Source organism: Myodes glareolus, chromosome 8 (assembly GCF_982192425.1).
Source record: "Myodes glareolus chromosome 8, mMyoGla1.1, whole genome shotgun sequence".
Classification (NCBI taxonomy): Eukaryota; Metazoa; Chordata; class Mammalia; order Rodentia; family Cricetidae; genus Myodes; species Myodes glareolus.
In genome coordinates this window covers 204,027-225,286 of record NC_142033.1, presented here as the reverse complement: position 1 = coordinate 225,286, position 21,260 = coordinate 204,027, and the positions used below count along the sequence as shown (strand labels likewise).

At 38.1% G+C, this 21,260-nt stretch overlaps 1 protein-coding gene across 1 annotated transcript; it reads left to right on the top strand.

The window, feature by feature from the left end:
- The first annotated feature begins 7,275 nt into the window (after positions 1-7,275).
- On the top strand, positions 7,276-15,182 carry LOC125396533 (olfactory receptor 4A5-like). The gene is made up of 4 exons (XM_087908720.1): positions 7,276-8,029; positions 12,784-12,787; positions 14,597-14,724; positions 15,121-15,182. The coding sequence occupies exons 1-4, from the start codon at positions 7,276-7,278 to the stop codon at positions 15,180-15,182; spliced, it is 948 nt and encodes a 315-aa protein (XP_087764846.1).
- Positions 15,183-21,260: the final 6,078 nt, after the last annotated feature.

Here is a 21,260-nt window from a genome sequence, read left to right as displayed (position 1 = left end):
GAAGAAGTTTGATGGGATTTTGATGGGGATTACATTGAATCTATAGATTTCTTTTGGTAGAATTGCCATTTTTACTATGTTGATTCTCCCAATCCAAGAACAGGGGAGGTCTTTCCATTTTCTGGTATCCTCCTCAATTTCTTTCTTTAAAGACTTAAAGTTCTTGTCAAATAAGTCTTTCACTTCCTTAGTTAGAGTTACCCCAAGATATTTTATGCTATTTGTGGCTATTGTGAAAGGTGATTTTTCTCTGATTTCCCTCTCTGCTTCTTTATCCTTTGGTATAGGAGGGCCATCAATTTTTTGGAGTTGATCTTATATCCTGCCACATTTCTAAAGGTGTTTATCAACTGTAGGAGTTCTTTGGTAGAGTTTTTGGGGTCGCTTATGTACACTATCTTATCGTCTGCAAATAACGAAAGTTTAACTTCATCCTTTCCAATTTGAATCCCCTTGATCCCCTTATGTTGTCTTATTGCTATTGCTAGATCTTCAAGCACTATATTGAAGAGGAATGGAGAGAGTGGACAGCCTTGTCGTGTTCCTGATTTTAGTGGAATAGCTTTGCGTTTCTTTCCATTCAATCTGATGTGTGCTGTCGGCTTGCTATATATTGCTTTTTATTATATTTCGGTATGATCCTCGTATCCCCAATCTCTCCAACACCTTTATCATAAAGGGGTGTTGAATTTTGTCAAATGCTTTTTCAGCATCCAATGAAATGATCAAGTGGTTTTTTGCTTTCAGTTTATTTATATGATGGATTACATTGATAGATTTGCGTATGTTGAACCAGCCCTGCATCTCTGGGATGAAGCCCACTTAATCATAATGGATAATTTTTCTAATGTGTTCTTGGATTTGGTTTGGCAGGATTTTGTTGAGAATTTTTGCGTCAATGTTCATGAGTGAGATTGGCCTGTAATTCTCTTTCTTGGTTGTGTCTTTGTATGGTTTTGGTATCAGGGCAACTGTAGCTTCATAAAAAGAGTTTGTCAATGATTCTTCTGTTTCCATATTGTGAAATACATTAAGGAGTATAGGTATCAGTTCTTCTTGGAAGTTCTGGTAGAATTCTGCATTGAAACCATCTGGTCCTGGGCTTTTTTTGGTAGGGAGATTTTTGATAACAGCTTCTAATTCTTAGCGACTGACAGGTCTATTCAGATTGTTCATCTGGTCTTGGTTCAACTTTGGTATATGGTACTTATCTAAAAAAATGTCCATTTCTTTTACATTTTCCAATTTTGTGGCATACAGGCTTTTATAGTAAGATCTAATGATTCTCTGAATTTCCTCTGTGTCTGTGGTTATGTCCCCCTTTTCATTTCTGATCTTATTAATTTGCATGTTCTTTCTCTGTCGTTTGATTAGTTTGGATAGGGATTTGTCAATCTTGTTGATTTTCTCCAAGATCCAGCTTTTTGTTTCATTGATTCTTTGGATTGTTTTCTGTGTTTCTATTTTGTTGATTTCAGCCCTCAGTTTGATTATTTCCAGTCTTCTAGACCTCCTGGGTGAATCATCTTCTTTTTTTTCTTGAGCTTTAAGTGAGCTGTTAAGTCTCCAATGTGTGCTTTCTCCGTTTTCTTTAATTGGTCACTTAGTGCTATGAACTTTCCTCTTAGCACTGCTTTCATTGTGTCCCTTAGGTTTGATTATGTTGTGTCTTTATTTTTATTAAATTCAAGGAAGACTTTAATTTCTTTCTTTATTTCTTCCTTGACCCAAGGGTGATTTAGTAGTTGACTGTTCAACTTCCATGAGTTTGTTGACTTCCTAGGGGTAGCACTGTTTTTGAATTCTAACTTTAATCCATGGTGGTCTGACAAGACACAGGTGATTACTAATATTTTTTTGTATCTGTGGAAGTTTGCTTTGTTACCGAGTATGTGGTCAATTTTTGAGAAGGTTCCATGAGCTGCAGAGAAGAAGGTATATTCTTTCCTATTTGGGTGGAATGTTCTATGGATGTCTGTTAAGACCATTTGATTCAATACCTCCAATAATTCTCTTATTCCTCTGTTAAGTTTCTGTCTGATTGACCTGTCCATTGGTGAGAGAGGAGTGTTGAAGTCTCCTACTATTAGTGTGTGTGGTTTGATGACTGCCTTGAGTTCTAGAAGAGTTTCTTTTACATAAGTGGGTGGCTTTATATTAGGGGCATAGATATTCAGGATTGAGACTTCCTCCTGATGAATTGTTCCTGTTATGAGTATAAAATGACCATCTCCATCTCTTCTGATTGATTTTAGTTTGAAGTCAATTTTGTTTGAAATTAGAATGGTCACACCGGCTTGTTTCTTAAGTCCATTTGTTGAAAAACCTTTTCCCAACCCTTTACTCTGAGTAGATGTCTGTCTTTGTGGTTGAGGTGTGTTTCTTGTAAGCAGCAGAATGTTTTATCATGTTTTTGTATTCAATCTCTTAGTCTGTGCCTTTTTATAGGTGAATTGAGTCCATTAATATTAAGTGATATTAATGAACAGTGGTTGTTGACTCCGGTTATTATTATTTTTTGTTTGTTTGTTTAATAGAGTTTATATGTGTCCCTTCTTTGAGTTGAGCTTGTTAAGGGTCGCTTGATGTCTGAGTCATCGTAGGCAGTGTTGGCAATGTTGGATTCCTTGGGTTGCTATTTTCCTTCTATTACTTTCTTTAAGGCTGGGTTTGTGGCTACAAATTGTTTAAATTTGTTTTTATCCTGGAATATTTTGTTTTCTCCATTGATGGTGAATGAGAGCTTGGCTGAGTATAGTAGTCTGAGTTTGCATCCATGGTCTCTTAGTTTCTGCAGTACCTCTTTCCAGGACCTTCTTGCTTTCATGGTTTCCATAGAGAAGTCCGGTGTAAGCCTGATAGGTTTACCTTTATAAGTTACTTGACCTTTTTCTTTGCAGCTCTTAATATTCTTTCTTTAATCTGTATGTTTTGTGTTTTGATTATTATATGGTGAGGGGATTTTTTTTTTTGATCAAGACTATTCCGTGTTCTGTATGCTTCTTGAACCTTCATAGGAATATCGTTCTTTAGGTTGGGAAAGTTTTCTTCTATATTTTTGTTGAATATTTTTTTCTGGGCCTTTGCTCTGTAGTTCTTCTATTCTTCAATCACAATTATTCTTAGATTTGGGTTTTTTTATTGTGTCCCATATTTCTTGAATGTTTTGTGATGAGAATTTGTTGGATTTGCTGTTTTCTTTGATCAGAGCATTTATTTTCTCTATGGTATCTTCAGAATCTGAGATTCGTTCTTCCATCTCTTGTATCCTATTGGTTATGCTTGATTCTGTAGTCTCTGTTCATTTACCTAGATTTTCCATTTCCAGCCGGCCCTTGTTTTGTGTTTTCTTCATTGCCTCCATTTCAGTTTTCAATTCTTGAACTGTTTCCTTTACCTGTTTGATTGTTTTATCTTGGTTTCCCAGTGTATCATTCACAGATTTACTCATTTCTTCAAACTTTTTGTTATACTTCTCATTCATTTCTTTACTCATTTCTTCAATCTTTTTGTTGTACTTCTCATCCAATTCTTTAAGGGAGTTATTCATATCCTGTTTAATGGACTCTATTGCTTGCATAATGACACTTTTTCCCACTTCTTTTGGATTAGGAGGTTCAAGTCCTTCTATTGTAGGGTCTTTGGGATCTGGTGTTTTCATGTTGTTTTTCAGATTGTTGGAGGAGTTCTTGCCTTGACGTCTGTCCATCTCTTCCTTCAAATGCTCTCTATTGGATCTTCTGGTACTGGGTCAGGTTCCCTTGTTGGGCAGGGACTTCACTGACAGAAGGCCTACCTTTCCTCAGGCAGGCTATTGAAACACAGGCACTCCTTCCTGCTGGATTGCACTCACAGCCCAGGTCAAGTGCTCAAGGCAACTGAGCTGGGGAGATCCCCTCCTCTGATGGATGTCTGTTAGAAGATCACTTCCCCTTGCTGGCCAGGAATGTGGCTGAGCTGACACAGGGCCCGCCTGTCCTCAGGTTATTAAGCACAGGAACTGCCTCTGCCAGGTTGCACCCACAGCCCAGGCCCAGCATGCAAGGCAGCTGCACTGTGGAGATCTTATGGTCCCAGGGGGAAGGGGTGAAGAGAGGAAGGTGTACCTGGATGAATGCTGGGATGGGATTCGGGAGTGCTCAGCAGGGTTGAGCCACCACTGCAGGGTGACCAGGAAGTCAAGGGGGTCGGGGAAAGTCTGAATTCCTCCTTGCTGGGCTTGTGCCTTGGGCCAGAAGCACACTCACCCCTCCTCCAATGGATGTCTGCTAGAAGATCTATAACTATATTTTGAATTAAATTATTTTCCTACCAAATAGGGTTTGAACATTAGTTTCTGCTAATTAAGTTACTATCTGACACTGATAAGTAAGTGTAGCATCTTGTTTGATTATAGCAAGTAACAACATTAAACTACCTTCATAAAGTAAGTATATTATATTTAATGGTTTATATGTTCCTCTTCATAAATGTTTTTATATCTATCTTCTATACTGAATTTATACTGAGTAAAACAGGCAATACTTTTCTCTGTCATAATATGAGTTCTACAACATTGGACTAGGAACAAAACGTGATGTTCTTGTGTTGTACTGAAATAAAGGAATGTTTTAAAGGACAGATAATTTTGAAGAGGTATTGAAACTGGCAGAATAAATCTGTAAAACAAAGAAGCTCACTGAATGATGCATAATATATTTGGTTAATTTTTTATACTGTCTAATGCATTTTTTCACATTGACCAATAGCACATATTATATATTATATAAGCAAAATAACACAATTGTTATTTATTTTATGAGGTATTTTACATGACATATTAATAGGTATGTAATTATAAATATTAATGCTAGAAAATTTAAATTCTATACACTAAATATGTTAGAGTATAAGGAAAAATGTTTTTAATGTGTATTTTGGAAACTTGATGTAAACATTCATCTGTGAATATTAAAATGATTCCAGACAACAAGTTAGCACATATACATAAAGAAAAATCACAGTCAGAGAGTTTTTTTATATACTGTTACCTAGATTCATAAAAGTGTTATACTGAATGCTACTATGTATTAAAAGTTGTTATTTTCTATAAGAGCTTACTATCTAATGTTAAATGCCTCTCTACTGTTCTAGATTGTTTGCACTATCCAATCTTTGTATCTGTATACTATATATTTTAATATATTGTTTGAGGATTCTATATTTGCTATATCGTGAAAACATTGTGGAGAATACTCCTTTTGAAATGCAGCAATGACAAAGAGATTAATCATGCTTAAAGTTTCAGGATGATGTGAAAGCATTTGTATTGGACACAGATTTTTTTACTCTTAAGTCATTCAGCAGCTGTGCTGTGACCACTTGTAGCTTCTGCAATTGAGACCTCCTGAATCAGTACTTGATATTAGTGGAAATGATACATGTAGAAGTTGCCTCATAGTAACATAGAAAGTTCCCAGACTTTCTCTTAAAGGATTCTTCCTACTCCAGTTAATATATCCATGGGCACAGGATCTTAATTGACTCTATACAAAATGAATTTCTTTACACATAAATATTGACCTCATTTACATGTGATAAGATAGGTAATTCCAAAGATATCATTTTGTCTATTCCTTAAATGGTGTTCATGAATTACAAGATATACTGTTATTTACATCCTGGGCCAGGAAAATTATTCTTATTTTTTGGATAGTGATTGAGATGGTGTAGTGTCTTTGGTCAGAGTAAACACTTTAAGGCATTGGCAAAGTCAATTATCAATCTAGGATGTTTCTGGATACTAAGTGGTGCTGTAGTCATTACATATAACAAGATTTAAAAAGCGTTGGGGAAAGTACATGCTAAGCATGTTCTCCTGGGTGAAATGAAGAAGTAGAGGCATAGGGAGGTTAGTTATAGCTCCAAATTAATATTCTCATGAAGTTCATGAACCTGAGGTTGCAACATAAGCTACATTACTGCAGACCCTTAACCATTCACCACTGCCCTGTGCACTGCCTGGTTCTTTTGCAGATGGCATTCAATTAGAGCAACATACCCTTTATTTGGTCTCAGTGATTATCAGATTCCAGTTACTACTAACTAGCATTTTTCAGATTATGAAAGTGAGTTTGAAATGTGCTGCATGACTGTTTAAATATAAAAAGAAAATAAATCAGTAGAATAGAAAAAGGTAGGGCTGCAGTAATACACGTGTAGATTGTTTGCTGAAAATATTCTGAAGTAATTTTCATTAATGGCTGACTCTTAGTGTGAAAACTGAGACATTTAGGAAAGTACCTAGATGCTTGCTTTCTCGTGAAGGGCATGAAGTTTCCACCTTTATTTTGATGCTCTGGGTTTGTCTGGATTTCTGCTTGAGTACATTTTACACGTGAAAAGTTTTGTATAACATGAAGACTGTTTTCTAGTGATCTATCACTTTCTATTTCCTTCTGTTTCACTGTTTCCTCTATTTTATGATTTCTAAAACATATTAGCAGCTGATAAAATATTTGCTAAGAGTCCTGGGTCACAAGATTTCAGTTAAATTGAATTTGATCTCTGTGAAGTTATTGAAAGCTGCAATGTTATAAAGTCAGTAAAGGCAATGATACAATGGGAAGAATTATGACTACTAGAAAGTTTCGGAGAAAGAATCAGAAGGAATAATTGCTCTGGGCAGAAATGTGATAAATACTTCTGTAGTTGTTTGATGTAGCTTAATGTTCGATCTTTTAAAATTTAATAAGATAGCCAATAAAACGGAAAGACCCTTTAGCTGTGAAGGTCTAATTTTGTAACCTCATAGTAATGAACTGATTGCTCCTGAAGTTGCTGATCATATTTTAAAGTTATTTCCCAGACCACAATGTCCTCTACAAAGTTACTCTAGAGTAGTTGATAAATTTAGGCTTCAATGACACTAAAGAGATTGTGCTCATATAAATCAGGAACACATTCACTATTTGGTTGCTAATAATATGCTAAGATATAACTTAAGTGTATAAATTGACATAGTATAGAGATATATGGAGGTCTTGAGATAGATTCTAGTTCTTATGTGCTTAGAAAAAATATCTTAAATGAAACAGGATCAACAGAAGATGTGCTAAACTCTTTGAAAGGGGAATTTAGAAATCTTTATTAAATATCCACTACAGGTTCATGACTGAAGCAAATGAAGAAGAAGATGATGTGTTCTATGTCATAATGGACTCTTTGTCATGTTCAGAGCTCCATGTCAGACCTTGTTCTTAAGTGTTTTCTTTTTGAAGCCTTATAAAAGGATCAATGAGTCAGAACAACAATGTCACAGAATTTATCCTCTTGGGCCTTACTGAAGATGCTTCTGTGCAAAAAGCATTATTTGTGATGTTTTTACTCATCTACATAGTGACAATAGTGGGAAACTTGTTCATTGTGTTTACAATTATCACCAGTCCCTCTTTAGGCTCACCAATGTACTTCTTCCTTGCCTGTCTTTCACTCCTGGATGCTCTTTATTGCAATACCATCTCACCCAAGTTGATTGCAGACTTACTCCATGATAAAAAGACCATCTCCTTCACAGCTTGTATGGTCCAGCTCTTTGTCAAGTGTTTATTTGGTGGCACTGAGGTTTTCTTTCAGGTGGCAATGGCCTATGATCGCTATGTGGCTATCTGTAAACCTCTGCACTATTTGACCATCATGAATCGACGGGTATGCATCCTGCTATTGGTAGTGGCCTGGACTGGAGGTTTTGTTCACTCTCTCCTTCAAATTCTTTTTGTTTATAACCTTCCTTTCTGTGGTTCCAATGTATTTGACCACTTTATGTGTGACATGTATCCATTATTGGGACTTGCATACACTGACACTTATTTCATTGGTGTCACTGTGGTTGCCAATGGTGGAGTGAGCTGCATAGTAGTCATTATCCTTCTCCTAGCTTCCTATGGAATAATCCTAAACTCTATCAGAACTCATAGTCAAGAAGGGAGGCACAAAGCCCTGTCTACCTGTAGCTCCCACATAATGGTAGTTGTCTGGTTTTTTGTTCCCTGTATTTTTTTTAAACTTTACTAATTTATAAAAGTTTCCATTTCCTCCCCTCCTTCCAACTTACTCCCACTCCCCCCACTCTCTCTCCTCCTCCCTCTCCATCCCTAAGAGCAGTCGGGGTTTCCTGCCCTGTGGGAAGTTCAAGTTCCTCCCCCCTCCCTCCAGGTCCAGGAAGGTGAGCATCCAAACAGACTGGATCCCAAAAATCCAGTATATGTAAAGGAAAAAAGTCCCAGTGTCATTGTCAATGGCTTCGCAGAAAGACCCCATGCCAGCCACGTTCAGAGAATCCGGCCACATTCAGAGAATCTGGTTGGATCACGTGCTCGTTCAGTCCCAGTCCAACTGGCCTTGGTGAACTCTCATTAGATCAGTCCCCTTGTATCAGTGGGTGAACGCACTTCTCACGGTACTACCTTTCTTGTTCATGTTCTCCCTTCTTCTGCTCTTCATTTAGACCTGGGGGCTCAGTCCAGTGCTCCAGTGTGGGTCTCTGTCTCAATCTCCATCCATCAGCGGGTGAAGGTTCCCTCTGATCTTGCATTCTTTGCTCACGTTCTCTTTTCTTTTGCTTCTCGTTTGGACCTAGGGAGTTAAGTCCAGTGTTCCAATGTGGGTCTCTGTCTCTATCTCCATCCATCGCCAGATGAAGTTTCTATGGTGATATACAAAATATTCATCAGTATGGTTATGGGCCAAGGCCGGTTCAGACACCCTCTCTTCTGTCCAGCGAACAATCTGGGAATCTCTCCTTGGACCTGGGAACCCCTCTATAATCAAGTCTCTTGTAAACCCTAAAATGACTCCCTTAGTTGAGATATATACTTCCATGCTCCCATATCCATCCTTCCTCCCTTACCCCATCCCAATTCCCCGAGCTTTCCCCATTTCTCCCCTACTCCCTTATCTCTAACCCTCTCCCATTCCAACAACCCCTCCATCCCCCCATGCACACAAGTTTGCCTGGCACTCTTGTCTACTTCCAATCTCCAGGAGGATAACTACATGATTTTCTTCAGGTTCACCTTCTTATTTAAATTCTCTAGGATCACGAATAATAGGCTCAAAGACCTTTAATTATGGCTAGAATCCACTTATGAGTGAGTACATACCATATTCCTCTCTTTGTGTCAGGGTTACCTCACTCAGTAAAGCATTTTCTATGTCCATCCATTTGCATGCAAAATTCAAGATGTCATTGTTTTTTACCGCTGAGTAAAACTCTAATGTATATATGTTTCACACCTTTTTTAACCATTCTTCTATTGAGGGGCACCTAGGTTGTTTCCAGGTTCTGGCTATTACAAATAGTGCTGCTATGAACATAGTTGAACAAATTTGTGGTATGATAGGGCATCTCTTGGGTATATTCCCAAGAGTGGAATTGCTGGGTCTTGAGGGAGGTTGATTCCCAGTTTCCTGAGAAACCGCCACACTGATTTCCACAGTGGCCGCACAAGTTTGCATTCCCATCAACAATGGATGAGAGTTCCCCTCTCTCCACATCCTCTCCAGCATAGGCTATCATTGGTGTTTTTGAGTTTGGCTATTCTGACAGGTGTAAGATGGTATCTCAAAGTTGTTTTGATTTGCATTTCCCTGATCGCTAAGGAGGTTGAGCATGACCTTAAGTGTCTTTTGGCCACTCAAAGTTCTCCTGTTGAGAATTCTCTGTTCAGATCAGTACCCGATTTTTTTAATTGGGTTAATTACAGTTTTAGTGTCTAGTTTCTAGAGTTCTTTGTATATTTTGGAGATCGGGCCTTTGTCTGTTGAGGGGTTGGTGAAAATCTTCTCCCAGTCAGAAGGTAGCCTTGTTGTATTACTCACGGTGTCCTTTACTTTACAGAAGCTTCTCAGTTTCAGGAGGTCCCATTTATTCATTGATTCTCTTATTGTCTGTGCTACTGGGGTTCTACCTAGGAAGTGGTCTCCTGTGCCTATGTCTTGTAAACTACTTCCCACTTTCTCTTCTATCATGTTCAAAGTGGTTGGATTAATGTATTTGGACTTGATTTTTGTGCATGGTGATAGATATGGATCTACTTTGATTCTTCTACAGGTTGACATCCAGTTATGTCAGCACCATTTGTTAAAGATGCTTTCCTTCTTCCATTGTATACCTTTAGCTCCCTTGTCGAAAATCAGGTGTTCATAAGTTTGTGGGTTAATACTTTGGTCTTCTATTCGATTCCATAGGTCGACTTCTCTGTTCTTATGCCAGTACCAAGCTGTTTTTAATAGTGTAGCTCTGTAATAGAGTATGAAGCCAGGGATGGTTATACCTCCAGAAATTCCTTTATAATATAAGATTGTTTTGGCTATCCTGGGTTTTTTGTTTTGCCATATAAACTTGATTATTGTTCTCTCAAGGTCTGTGAAGAAGTTTGATGGGATTTTGATGGGGATTACATTGAATCTATAAATTGCTTTTGGTAGAACTGCCATTTTTACTATGTTGATCCTCCCAATCCAAGAGTAGGGGAGATCTTTCCATTTTCTGGTATCCTCCTCAATTTCTTTCTTTAAAGACTTAAAGTTCTTCTCAAATAGGTCTTTCACTTCCTTGGTTAGAGTTATCACAAGATATTTTATGCTATTTGTGGCTATCATGAAAGGTGATGTTTCTCTGATTTCCCTCTCTGCTTCTTTATCCTTTGTGTATAGGAGCGCAACTGATTTTTTGGAATTGATCTCGTACCCTGCCACATTACTAAAGGTGTTTATCAGCTGTAGGAGTTCTTTGGTAGAGTTTTTGGGGTCGGTCATGTATACTATCATATCGTCTGCAAATAACGAAAGTTTAACTTCTTCCTTTCCAATTCGAATCCCCTTGATCCCCTTATGTTGTCGTATTGCTATTGCTAGAACTTCAAGAACTATATTGAAGAGGTATGGGGAGAGTGGACAGCCTTGTCATGTTCCTGATTTCAAGGGAATGACTTTGAGTTTCTCTCCATTCATTTTGATGTTAGCTGTCGGCTTGCTGTAAATAGCTTTTATTATATTTAGGTATGATCCTTGTATCCCCAATCTCTTCAACACCTTTAACATAAAAGGATGTTGAATTTTGTCAAATGCTTTTTCAGCATGTAATGAAATGATCATATGGTTTTTTTCTTTCAGTTTATTTATATGATGGATTGCATTGATAGATTTGCATATGTTGAACCTGCCTTTCATCTCTGGGATGAAGCCTACTTGATCATAATGGATAATTTTTCTAATGTGTTTTTGGATTTGGTTTGGCAGGATTTTGTTGAGAATTTTTGCGTCGATGTTCATGAGTGAGATTGGCCTGTAATTGTCTTTCTTGGTTGTGTCTTTATGTGGTTTTGGTATCAGGGTAACTGTAGCTTCACAAAAAGAGTTTCGCAATGGCTCTTCTGTTTCTATATTTGTGAATTACTTTAAGGAGTATAGGTATCAGTTCTTCTTGGAAGTTCTGGTAGAATTCTGCATTGAAACCATCTGGTCCTTGGCTTTTTTTGGTAGGGAGGTTTTTGATAACAGCTTCTAATTCTTCGCGACTAACAGGTGTATTTAGATTGTTCACCTGGTCTTGATTTATCTTTGGTAAATGGTATTTATCTAAAAACCAATCCATTTCTTTTACATTTTCTAACTTTGTGGCATATAAACTTTCGTAGTAAGATCTAATGATTCTCTGAATTTCCTCTGTGTCTGTGGTTATGTCCCCCTTTTCATTTCTGATCTTATTAATTTGCATGTTCTCTCTCTGCCGTTTGATTAGTTTGGATAGGGATTTGTCAATCTTGTTGATTTTCTCCAAGAACCAACTTTTTATTTCGTTGATTTTTTGGATTGTTTTCTGTGTTTCTATTTTGTTGATTTCAGCCCTCAGCTTGATTATTTCCAGTCTTCTACTCCTCCTGGGTGAGTCTACTTCTTTTTTTCCAGAGCTTTCAGGTGTGCTGTTAAGTCTCCAATATGTGCTTTCTCCATTTTTTTCAACTGGGCACTTAGTGCTATGAACTTTCCTCTTAGGACTGCTTTCATTGTGTCCCATAGGTTTGAGTATGTTGTGTCTTTTTTTTCATTAAATTCAAGGAAGACTTTAATTTCTTTCTTTATTTCTTCCTTGACCCAAGAATGATTCAGTAGTTGACTGTTCAACTTCCACGCGTTTTTAGGCTTTCTGGTGTTCAAATTGTTATTGAATTCTAACTTTATTCCATGGTAATCCAACAAGACACAGGTGATTACTAATATTTTTTTGTCTCTGTGGAAGTTTGCTTTGTTACCGAGTATGTGGTCAATTTTCGAGAAGGTTCCATGAGCTGCAGAGAAGAAGGTATATTCTTTCCTATTTGGGTGGAATGTTCTATAGATATCTGTTAAGTCCATTTGATTCATTACCTCTAGTAATTCTCTTATTTCTCTGTTGTGTTTCTCTCTGATTGACCTGTCCGTTGGTGAGAGAGATGTGTTGAAGTCTCCTACTATTAGTGTGTGTGGTCTGATGACTGCCTTGAGTTCTAAAAGTTTTTCTTTTAAATAAGTGGGTGCTTCTATATTAGGGGCATAGATATTCAGGATTGAGACTTCCTCCTGATGAATTGTTCCTGTTATGAGTATGAAATGTCTGTTTCCATCTCTTCTGATTGATTTTAGTTTGAAGTCCATTTTGCTAGATATTAGAATGGCCACACCCTCTTGTTTCTCAGGTCCATTTGCTTGGGAAACCTTTTCCCAACCCTTTACTCTGAGTTGATGTCTATCTTTGTGGTTGAGGTGTGTTTCTTGTAAACAGCAGAATGTTATATCCTGTTTTCATATCCAATCTCTTAGTCTGTGCCTTTTTATAGGTGAATTGAGTCCATTAATATTAAGTGACATTAATGACCAGTGGTTGTTGATTCTGGTAATTATTTTTGTGTGTGTGTGTATAGTAGAGTTTGTGTGTTTCTCTTCTTTGAGTCGTGGTTGTGACGGGTCGCTAGATGTCTGGGTTATTGTAGGCAGTGTTGATAATGTTGTATTCCTTGGGTTGTGATTTTTCTTCTATTACTTTCTGTAAGGCTGGATTTGTGACTACGAATTGTTTAAATTTGTTTTTATCCTGGAATATTTTGTTTTCTCTGTTGATAGTGAATGATAGCTTGGCTGAGTCTGGGTTTGCATCCATGGTCTCTTAGTTTCTGCAGTACCTCTATCCAGGACCTTCTGGCTTTCATGGTTTCCATAGAGAAGTCCGGTGTTAGCCTGATAGGTTTACCTTTATAAGTTACTTGCCCTTTTTCCTTTGCAGCTCTTAATATTCTTTCTTTAATCTGTATGTTTTGTGTTTTGATTATTATATGGTGAAGGGATCTTTTTTTTTTTTTGGACCAGTCTATTCCGTGTTCTGTATGCTTCTTGAACCTTCGTAGGAATATCGTTCTTTAGGTTGGGAAAGTTTTCTTCTATAATTTTGTTGAATATTTTTTCTGGGCCTTTGCTCTGCAATCCTTGTCCTTCTTCAATCCTTATTATTCTTAGATTTGGGTTTTTTATTGTGTCCCAGATTTCTTGAATGTTTTGTGATGAGAATTTGTTGGATTTGCTGTTTTCTTTGATCAGAGCATTTATTTTCTCTATGGTATCTTCAGAATCTGTGATTCGTTCTTTTATCTCTTGGATTCTATTGGTTATGTTTGATTCTGTAGTCTCTGTTTATTTACCTAGGTTTTCCATATCTATCCCGACCTCGTTTTGTGTGTTCTTCATTGCCTCCATTTCAGTTCAATTCTTGAACTGTTTCCTTTACCTGTTTGATTGTTTTATCTTGGTTTCCCAGTGTATCCTTCACGGATTTACTCATTTCTTCAAACTTTTTGTTTTACTTCTCATCCATTTCTTTACTCATTTCTTAAAACTTTTTGTTATATTTTTCATCCAATTCGTTAAGGGAGTTATTCATATCCTGTTTAATGGACTCTATTGCTTTCATAATGGCACTTTTTCCCACTTCTTCTGGATTAAGTTGTTCCAGTCCTTCTATTGTAGGGTCATTGGGATCTGGTGTTTCCATGTTGTTTTTCAGATTGTTGGAGGAGTTCTTGGCTTGGCGTCTGCCCATCTCTTCCTTCAAATGCTCTCTATTGGATCTTCTGGCACCGGGTCAGTTTCCCTTGTTGGGCAGGGACTTCACTGACAGAAGGCCTACCTTTCCTCAGGCAGGCTATTGAAACACAGGCACTCCCTCCTGCTGGGTTGTACTCACAGACCAGGCCCAGTGCCCAAGGCAGCTGAGCTGGGGAAATTTTATGACCCCAGGGGGGAAGAGAGAAATATAGGAATGTGTACCTGGATGGAAGCTGGGATGGGAGGCGGGAGAGCTTTTCTTGGTGGAACCACCACTTCAGGGTGACCTGGGAGTTAAGGGGGTCGGCAAAAGTCTGATCTCTTCCTTGCTGGGCTTCTGCCATGGGCCAGAAGCAAACTTACCCCTCTGATGGATGTCTGCTAGAAGTCAATGCCCCTTGCTGGTCAGGAATGTCGCTGAGCTGACATAGTGCCCACCTGTCCTCAGGCAGGCTTTTAAAACACAGTCTTTTCCCTGTAGTTTTATGTATGCCAGACCTGTTTCGAACTTTTCCATAGATAAATCCATTTCTGTTTTTTATACAGTTATCACTCCCATGTTGAATCCTTTAATATACACTTTGAGGAACTCAGAGATGAAAAATTGCATGCAAAAACTGTAACATGAGGGGCTGGCTTGTTGGGGTATCTGTCCTGCCCAGTACTCCACAGCAGGCAGGCCCCAAAGAAAATCACGCACAAGACTCCATAAGATTATAAACTTATTGGCCCATTTGGTCAGGCTACTTATTAGCTCTTATAACTTATGTTACCCCATTATCCTTATCTACATTACCCACATGGGCTCAGTACCTTTCTCAGTGTGACAGCTTACATGTTGCCTCTTCGGTGGTCTGTGCAGGAGTGCTGAGGGAGCTCTGCTTCCAGAATACTCCCAGTCTCTTTGCTCCACCCCTACTTCCTGTCTGGTTTTCCCGCCTATACTGCCTGCCTGGCCAATCAGCGTTTTATTAAAATGATTGACAGAATACAGACAATTCTCCCGTATCAAAAAACTTTGGCATAAAATGTTTACTACAAATAGAATAAGAAACTCATTGTGCTAAGAAATTACTAGCTATATCAATCGGGAATAAATTCTAACAAAGCATCACCTTGTCTATTCAGTGGATCCCAAACATTCTAGAAAGACCTCAGAGAAGGAGAATGCATTATTTTTTGAACTTTTATATTAAATTTTCATGTATCCATGTCATGTATTTTGGTCATGTCGATACTTCATTTCCCCACCTCCAATCGCTTCTCTCTCCTCTCTTACCATTTTTTTCCTCCCAATATCAGGTACACTTTTTAAAAACCCACCCAGTCAACCTATATTTACCAGTAAATAAATCATCTATGGAGTATGGTATGTTTCAAAAGGCCTCCCCTGAAGAAAATCAACTCTCCTTGTCCCAGTGGTCACAAATTGCCAAAGGATTTTTAGTTAGATGAGGAATTTCATTACTTCTTCCCTCATCCATACTGGAATTTTTTCTGACTTGATGTATTTAGATCTTCTGCAGATAGTCACAGTGTCTGTGAGTTCATGTGTACAAATGTTTGTAGTGTCTGGAAAACAGCATTTACATCAATTTGCTCACTATCTCTGATTGTTATATCTTTCCACCCTATCTTCCCTGATGATTCCCGAGCATCGTAGAGCAAGGGTGTGACGCATATGTCCATTTTAGTTAAAATTTGACAGTTTCTTATTTTCTTCAAGTTGACCACTTGTGACTCTCTATATCCATTGATACAAACTGCAAAAAAGAAGTTCTTATGATGAGGGCTAAGTTGTGCACTGATGCTGGAGGTGGCAGCACACACTTTCAATCCCAGCACTTAGGATATAGAGGAAGGCGAATCTCTATGAGTTTGAAGCCATCCTACTCTACAAAGCAAGTTCCAGGACAGCCAGTGTTGCCAAAGCAGTCCTCTCTTTAAAAAGATGAATTAGTCTACAGGTATAAAAATAGGATACTCAGAATTCAGTGTCATATTATGTCTACTTAGCAGAATAATAGCAGTGTGTTTTTTCATAGTTCCCATGATCAATACAGGCATAGGTTCTCAGTGTAGTTAATGATAATAAACAAAATGTCTTCACATGAAAATGTATAACCAGCCCGGTATTGTATCAAATGATAAATGACTTAAGACAAATGTAGCACAATGGAATTTTATTAAGGTATACATAACATAAAATTATGAAATTGGCATGTAAATACATATAGATGAGAATAAAGATTCTCAGTTGAAGCAACCCAGATCCAGAAATAAAAACAGATATATTCATTCTCATGCAAATCTTTAGATAAATGTGCTTAAATTGAATCATTTGTAGAAGTCAGGAAATTATTCAGAACAATTGTTGAATTTCAACTTAAGGAGATAGAATATGTGCAGTATGAAGTGAGAAAAGGAAACAATGGGAAAAATTTTAACTTGATTAGGGGATGATATAGGATAGAGGAGGTATTATGGGAAGGGATAACTGACACTAAAAACCTTTGTGGAAGAATTATCTGTATTCTGTCAATCATGTTTTAAAAAAAAACGCTGATTGGCCAGGCAGGCAGTATAGGCGAGAAAGCCAGACAGGAAGTAGAGGTGGAGCAAAGAGACTGGGAGTATTCTGTAAAGCAGGAAACTCCCTCGCCAGTTCTGCCCAGGCCACTGGAGATGAAAGATGTAAGCTACCCCGCTGGAAAAGGTACTGAGCCATGTGCTAACGTAGATAAGGATAATGGGCTAACATAAGTTATAAGAGCTAATAAGTAGCCTGACCTAATGGGTCAATCAGTTTATAATCTTATGGAGTCCTGTGTGTGATTTTCTTTGAGAATTGCCGGTTGTGGGGTACTGGGTGGGACAGAAACTCCAAGTTGGCCCCTCATGCTACAGATGGTGCCCACGTGGATAACTGAACCCACAGAAAACCTGAGGAAGCTTGGGAAAAAATAGTATAAAGCATGTTTTCTTGTTATCAGCAATTTCTCAGGTCTGCTCTGCTTGCTAGAGGCAAGCAAATGCTCTCATCTAAGAGAGGCTTCCTGACTCAGCTTTAGCTGTAAAACTTTGCAGCTCTTTTAAGAGGTCCTGCCACGAAATACTTAAATGGTGTTGATGAAAAGCTGAACGCATGCTTTTCGGTTTTCAGCCGTAGCAGGAAAAAAGCTGCGCTGTTTTAAAATGCCGTCTTTCTGGGCTGCCCTGCCAGGGCAATCTCTGACTCTTTCAGGCAGGCAGTCTGTCTGAGTTTGGTCTGTGAGAAGAATGCTCCAGCTTGCTTGCTGGCAAGGACCTTGAAACGCCATAGAGTTGTGGCAGTGAACACAACTCTGGCTGGTGTCTCAGTCATGAGGCTGGAAAGCTAAGGAATGGGCTGGATCTAACTATCAAAGCCATGGCTTTAGTCCTACCCATTGAAGACTCCTGTGGTTAGAAAAAGAGAGGTATGCAGTAAATAGAGATTCAAAGAAGAAGAAAACCTTTAAATGGTTTACTATGTGTTCAGGCTGAAGGTTAAAGTTCTTAAAAGTAAAAAAGAAAAAAAAGGAGTTGTTGGGTGTGGTGGTACACACCTTTAATCCCAACAAAAGGGAAGCAGAGGTAGATTGACCTCTGTGACTTCAAGGGGCAGAGGCAGATTGACCTCTGTGACCTCAAGGTGTGGTAGTACACGCCTTTAATCCCTATGCCTGGGAGGCAGAGACAGATCTCTGTGAGTTCAAGTCATGGTAGCACATGCCTTTAATCCCAGCACTGAGGAGGTAGAGATGGGCAGATCTCTGTGAGTTCAAGGACAGCCTTGTCTACAGAGTTATTCCAGGACAAAGATATATACAGAGAACCTGTCTCAAAAAAGCCAAAATTTAAAAGTAAAAATAAAAGAAATAGATGTTGAAATAAAGCCGCATAAAGATGAAAAATACACAGAGAATCTTGATACTGTATGCTATTATGCTCTCTTTGAATTGTTTGAATGCTGAGGAAGGAGCAACAGCTACTAAAAGATACTTGTTTATAAATGCTTCTGAACTAACCCAAGATAGGTATTTTGAAAATACCTTGGCTTCAAAACTGAAGTCAAAAGGTATGTTACTTTGGAGAAGAGATTTTGCTTTTGTTTCCACAGAAAATGAGAGGCTGTGGATTCATTCTGAGTTAAGAAAAATCAGGTTCGAAAAAGGAAGACCACCTGAGAAATCTCCGATAGGAACAGATGGCCCAGATGTCTGAGTTCTACATCCAGAACAGATTCAAGACTGCTGCCTGAGATGATCAAGACTCACAGGATACTCCAGTCAGGACTTGATTATAACTCTAAATTTTCTTTAGGTCCCCATAAGATCATCAGTGCCCCCAACCAGCAGGAAGTAGCCTGAAATACTACACCCACATTCCCAACAAATGGACTATGGGTATTTTCCTTTGTTTAAAAAAAAAGAGGGAAATAGTATGGGAGAATTATCTGTATTCTGTCAATCATGTATTTTAATAAAACGCTGATTGGCCAGGCAGGAAGTATAGGCAGGTCAACCAGACAGGAAGTAGAGGTGGGGCGATGAGAGCAGGAGTATTCCAGGAAGGAGGAAGTGCCTCTGCCATTCCTGCACGACCACCGAAGAGGCAGCATGTAACTTGCCCCCCTGTAAAAGGTACCAAGCCATATGGCTAACATACATGAGAATAATGGGTTAATATAACCTATAAGAGTTTCAGTTAAGAAACCTGAACTAATGGGCCAATCAGCTTTATAACTTATAGAGATCTCTGTGTGATTGATTTTCTCTTTGGGACATGCCGGTTGTGGGGTACCTGGCGGGACAGAAACCCCAACAAGCCGGCCCCTCATGTTACAAACCTTAAAAATCACATAGAAACCTAATTAAAAGTTTCCCAAAATGTATAAATATGCAAATATTCACACATATATGTAAATAGTTGAAATGAGAAGACCCTATATTCAGTGATGGCACTTCTGAGAAAAGACACACACATTTCTGATAGTTTAAGGTCAGTATATCTGTAGAGCAAGTTCCATGAGAGCCAGGGTAATTACACGTGGAAACCATGTCTCAACAAACAAGCACACAAACAAACAAGAAAACAAGAAACAGAGAAAGACTACCCTATAGTGGAGTTGGATGGGTGGCTGGATACTATAGACTATCAAATAAAAATCCCTATGCCAGTAAAGTTTTTTTTTTGAGTTGTTAGTCAGTAAGGTCATATATGGCCCTCAAACATTGCAGACTGTTATGATTGTAGTTGGTTAGCCTATAGAACTTGACCTTAAGACTCTACAGCTTAAGGCAACACACACATGAACCATAGAAAATGGATACTCAATGTGATACTGCCCTGTGTTTTTCATCCACTTTGGCTCGCTCTCATACTGGAAGGTGCTATGCTTGCCAGCATGAGAGAAAAGCATTCAATGACAAAGTAAGAATAAAAAGGATGAGAAAAACGAACTGACTGAAAGAAAAAGATTCATCAGGGCCCTAACTCCTAGAGATTTGGATTCACATATCACCACTCCTACAAGTGTTTAGACCTATAATTGACAATCTTTTCAAGAAAAATGTCAACTACAACAGATTCTGCAGTTCCAAGTTCTTTTATCAGAACCCCTGAGCTTCTTTGCCTGAGTGTCTCTCAATGGACAGAGTAAAGTTGTACTCTGGCAGGTTATGCCTGAGGAAGGAGACAGGGTCAGCTTCCTTTAGACTGATTTATATGTTAATGAATCTCTAAAGTGTTTCATAATATGCAACAGTACAATTTATTAATCATTTCATGTATAATTTTTATTTCACATTATAGCATTTTAACCTAATCTACACAAATTTCATATACAAATACAATGAATTTTGATCATATCTTCTTCCTATTCCTTTTGACTAAAACTCAAAGAACATCCATCTAAATATTACCCTGTATAAAATCATGTCCTCTTTTTAATTTATTGAGTACAATTAGTGTTGCCCATATGTATATGGAACAGGATCATCCTCATTAACTTTTAATCACAAATAACTCCTCAGATAGGTGTGATGCCTGGAATGTTGACTGACTTATCTTGTAAAGATCTTGTGCACGTAACCATGGCCTCTGTAAGCTCATGGTTAAATGGCTGTCTCATGTTAGAATATGTTTTGACCTAGTCCTTCCTGATCAATGGCCCTTACAGATTTTTAAACTTTTCTTTGGTTATGTTTCCTGAGTCTTGGTGTGTGTGTGTGTGTGTGTGTGTTAGAGATGATCCATTTAATGTTAAGTACCCCATAGTCAATTATTCTCATTTCTCTGACTAGTTTTAGTTCTCTTTAATAATGTTGCTACTGCAAAGAGAACTTGTTTTGGTAAGGGGCAAAGACTGAACTAGTCTATGGGTATAAAGATAAGCACGTTAAAGGCAATTGAATACTATATCAATTTAAGAAAATGGTAGTAGCAGGATATCCTCTACTGTCTGTTACCTGTTAAGCTCCATGTTTTTGGCTATGTTAGCAGTACTAGGAATGAGCTCCTTTTCAGGACCAGGCCTTCAGTCCACTTTTAAAGCTGTTTATTATCCCAAAGTTTAGTGCCTCTATCGCACCAATGGGTTACCTTGATGGTCCAGACATAATTTTAGGATTACAGTTGTGTAGGGGTATTTTTAACTTTTCTCTCTCTTTGCAGGATGCTTAGTACTTTCTGATATCAAGTCACTACCAGGGCAGTAGTTAACCTTTTTTTGATTTTTGTGTATAACATTATAAGTATCTCATGTCCCTTGGCATTTAACTACTCTCCTTATAAGTAACTCACCACATTTTCACTAGAGATTTGATTGTTCATGAAAATAAGCCTGTCCAGAAGAGGTATCATTTAAACTTCTGCAATGCCTTCTAACAAGCTCATTTATTGGAAATGTGGATGACCTAGAGCCATACACACATGTAAGATTATTTGTACACATAAATGGAAAATTATCGTCTCTTTCAATTGACTCAATGGATTTTTAAAAACTCAATTATACTCAAGGTAAAAGATGCCTTAGTATTTAGCCCTCAAGTTATTGTCTTCCTTTGTATACATCACTGCTTATTGAAGTTTGTGGAAGGTTTCAAATACCTTGGAGTTAGAAA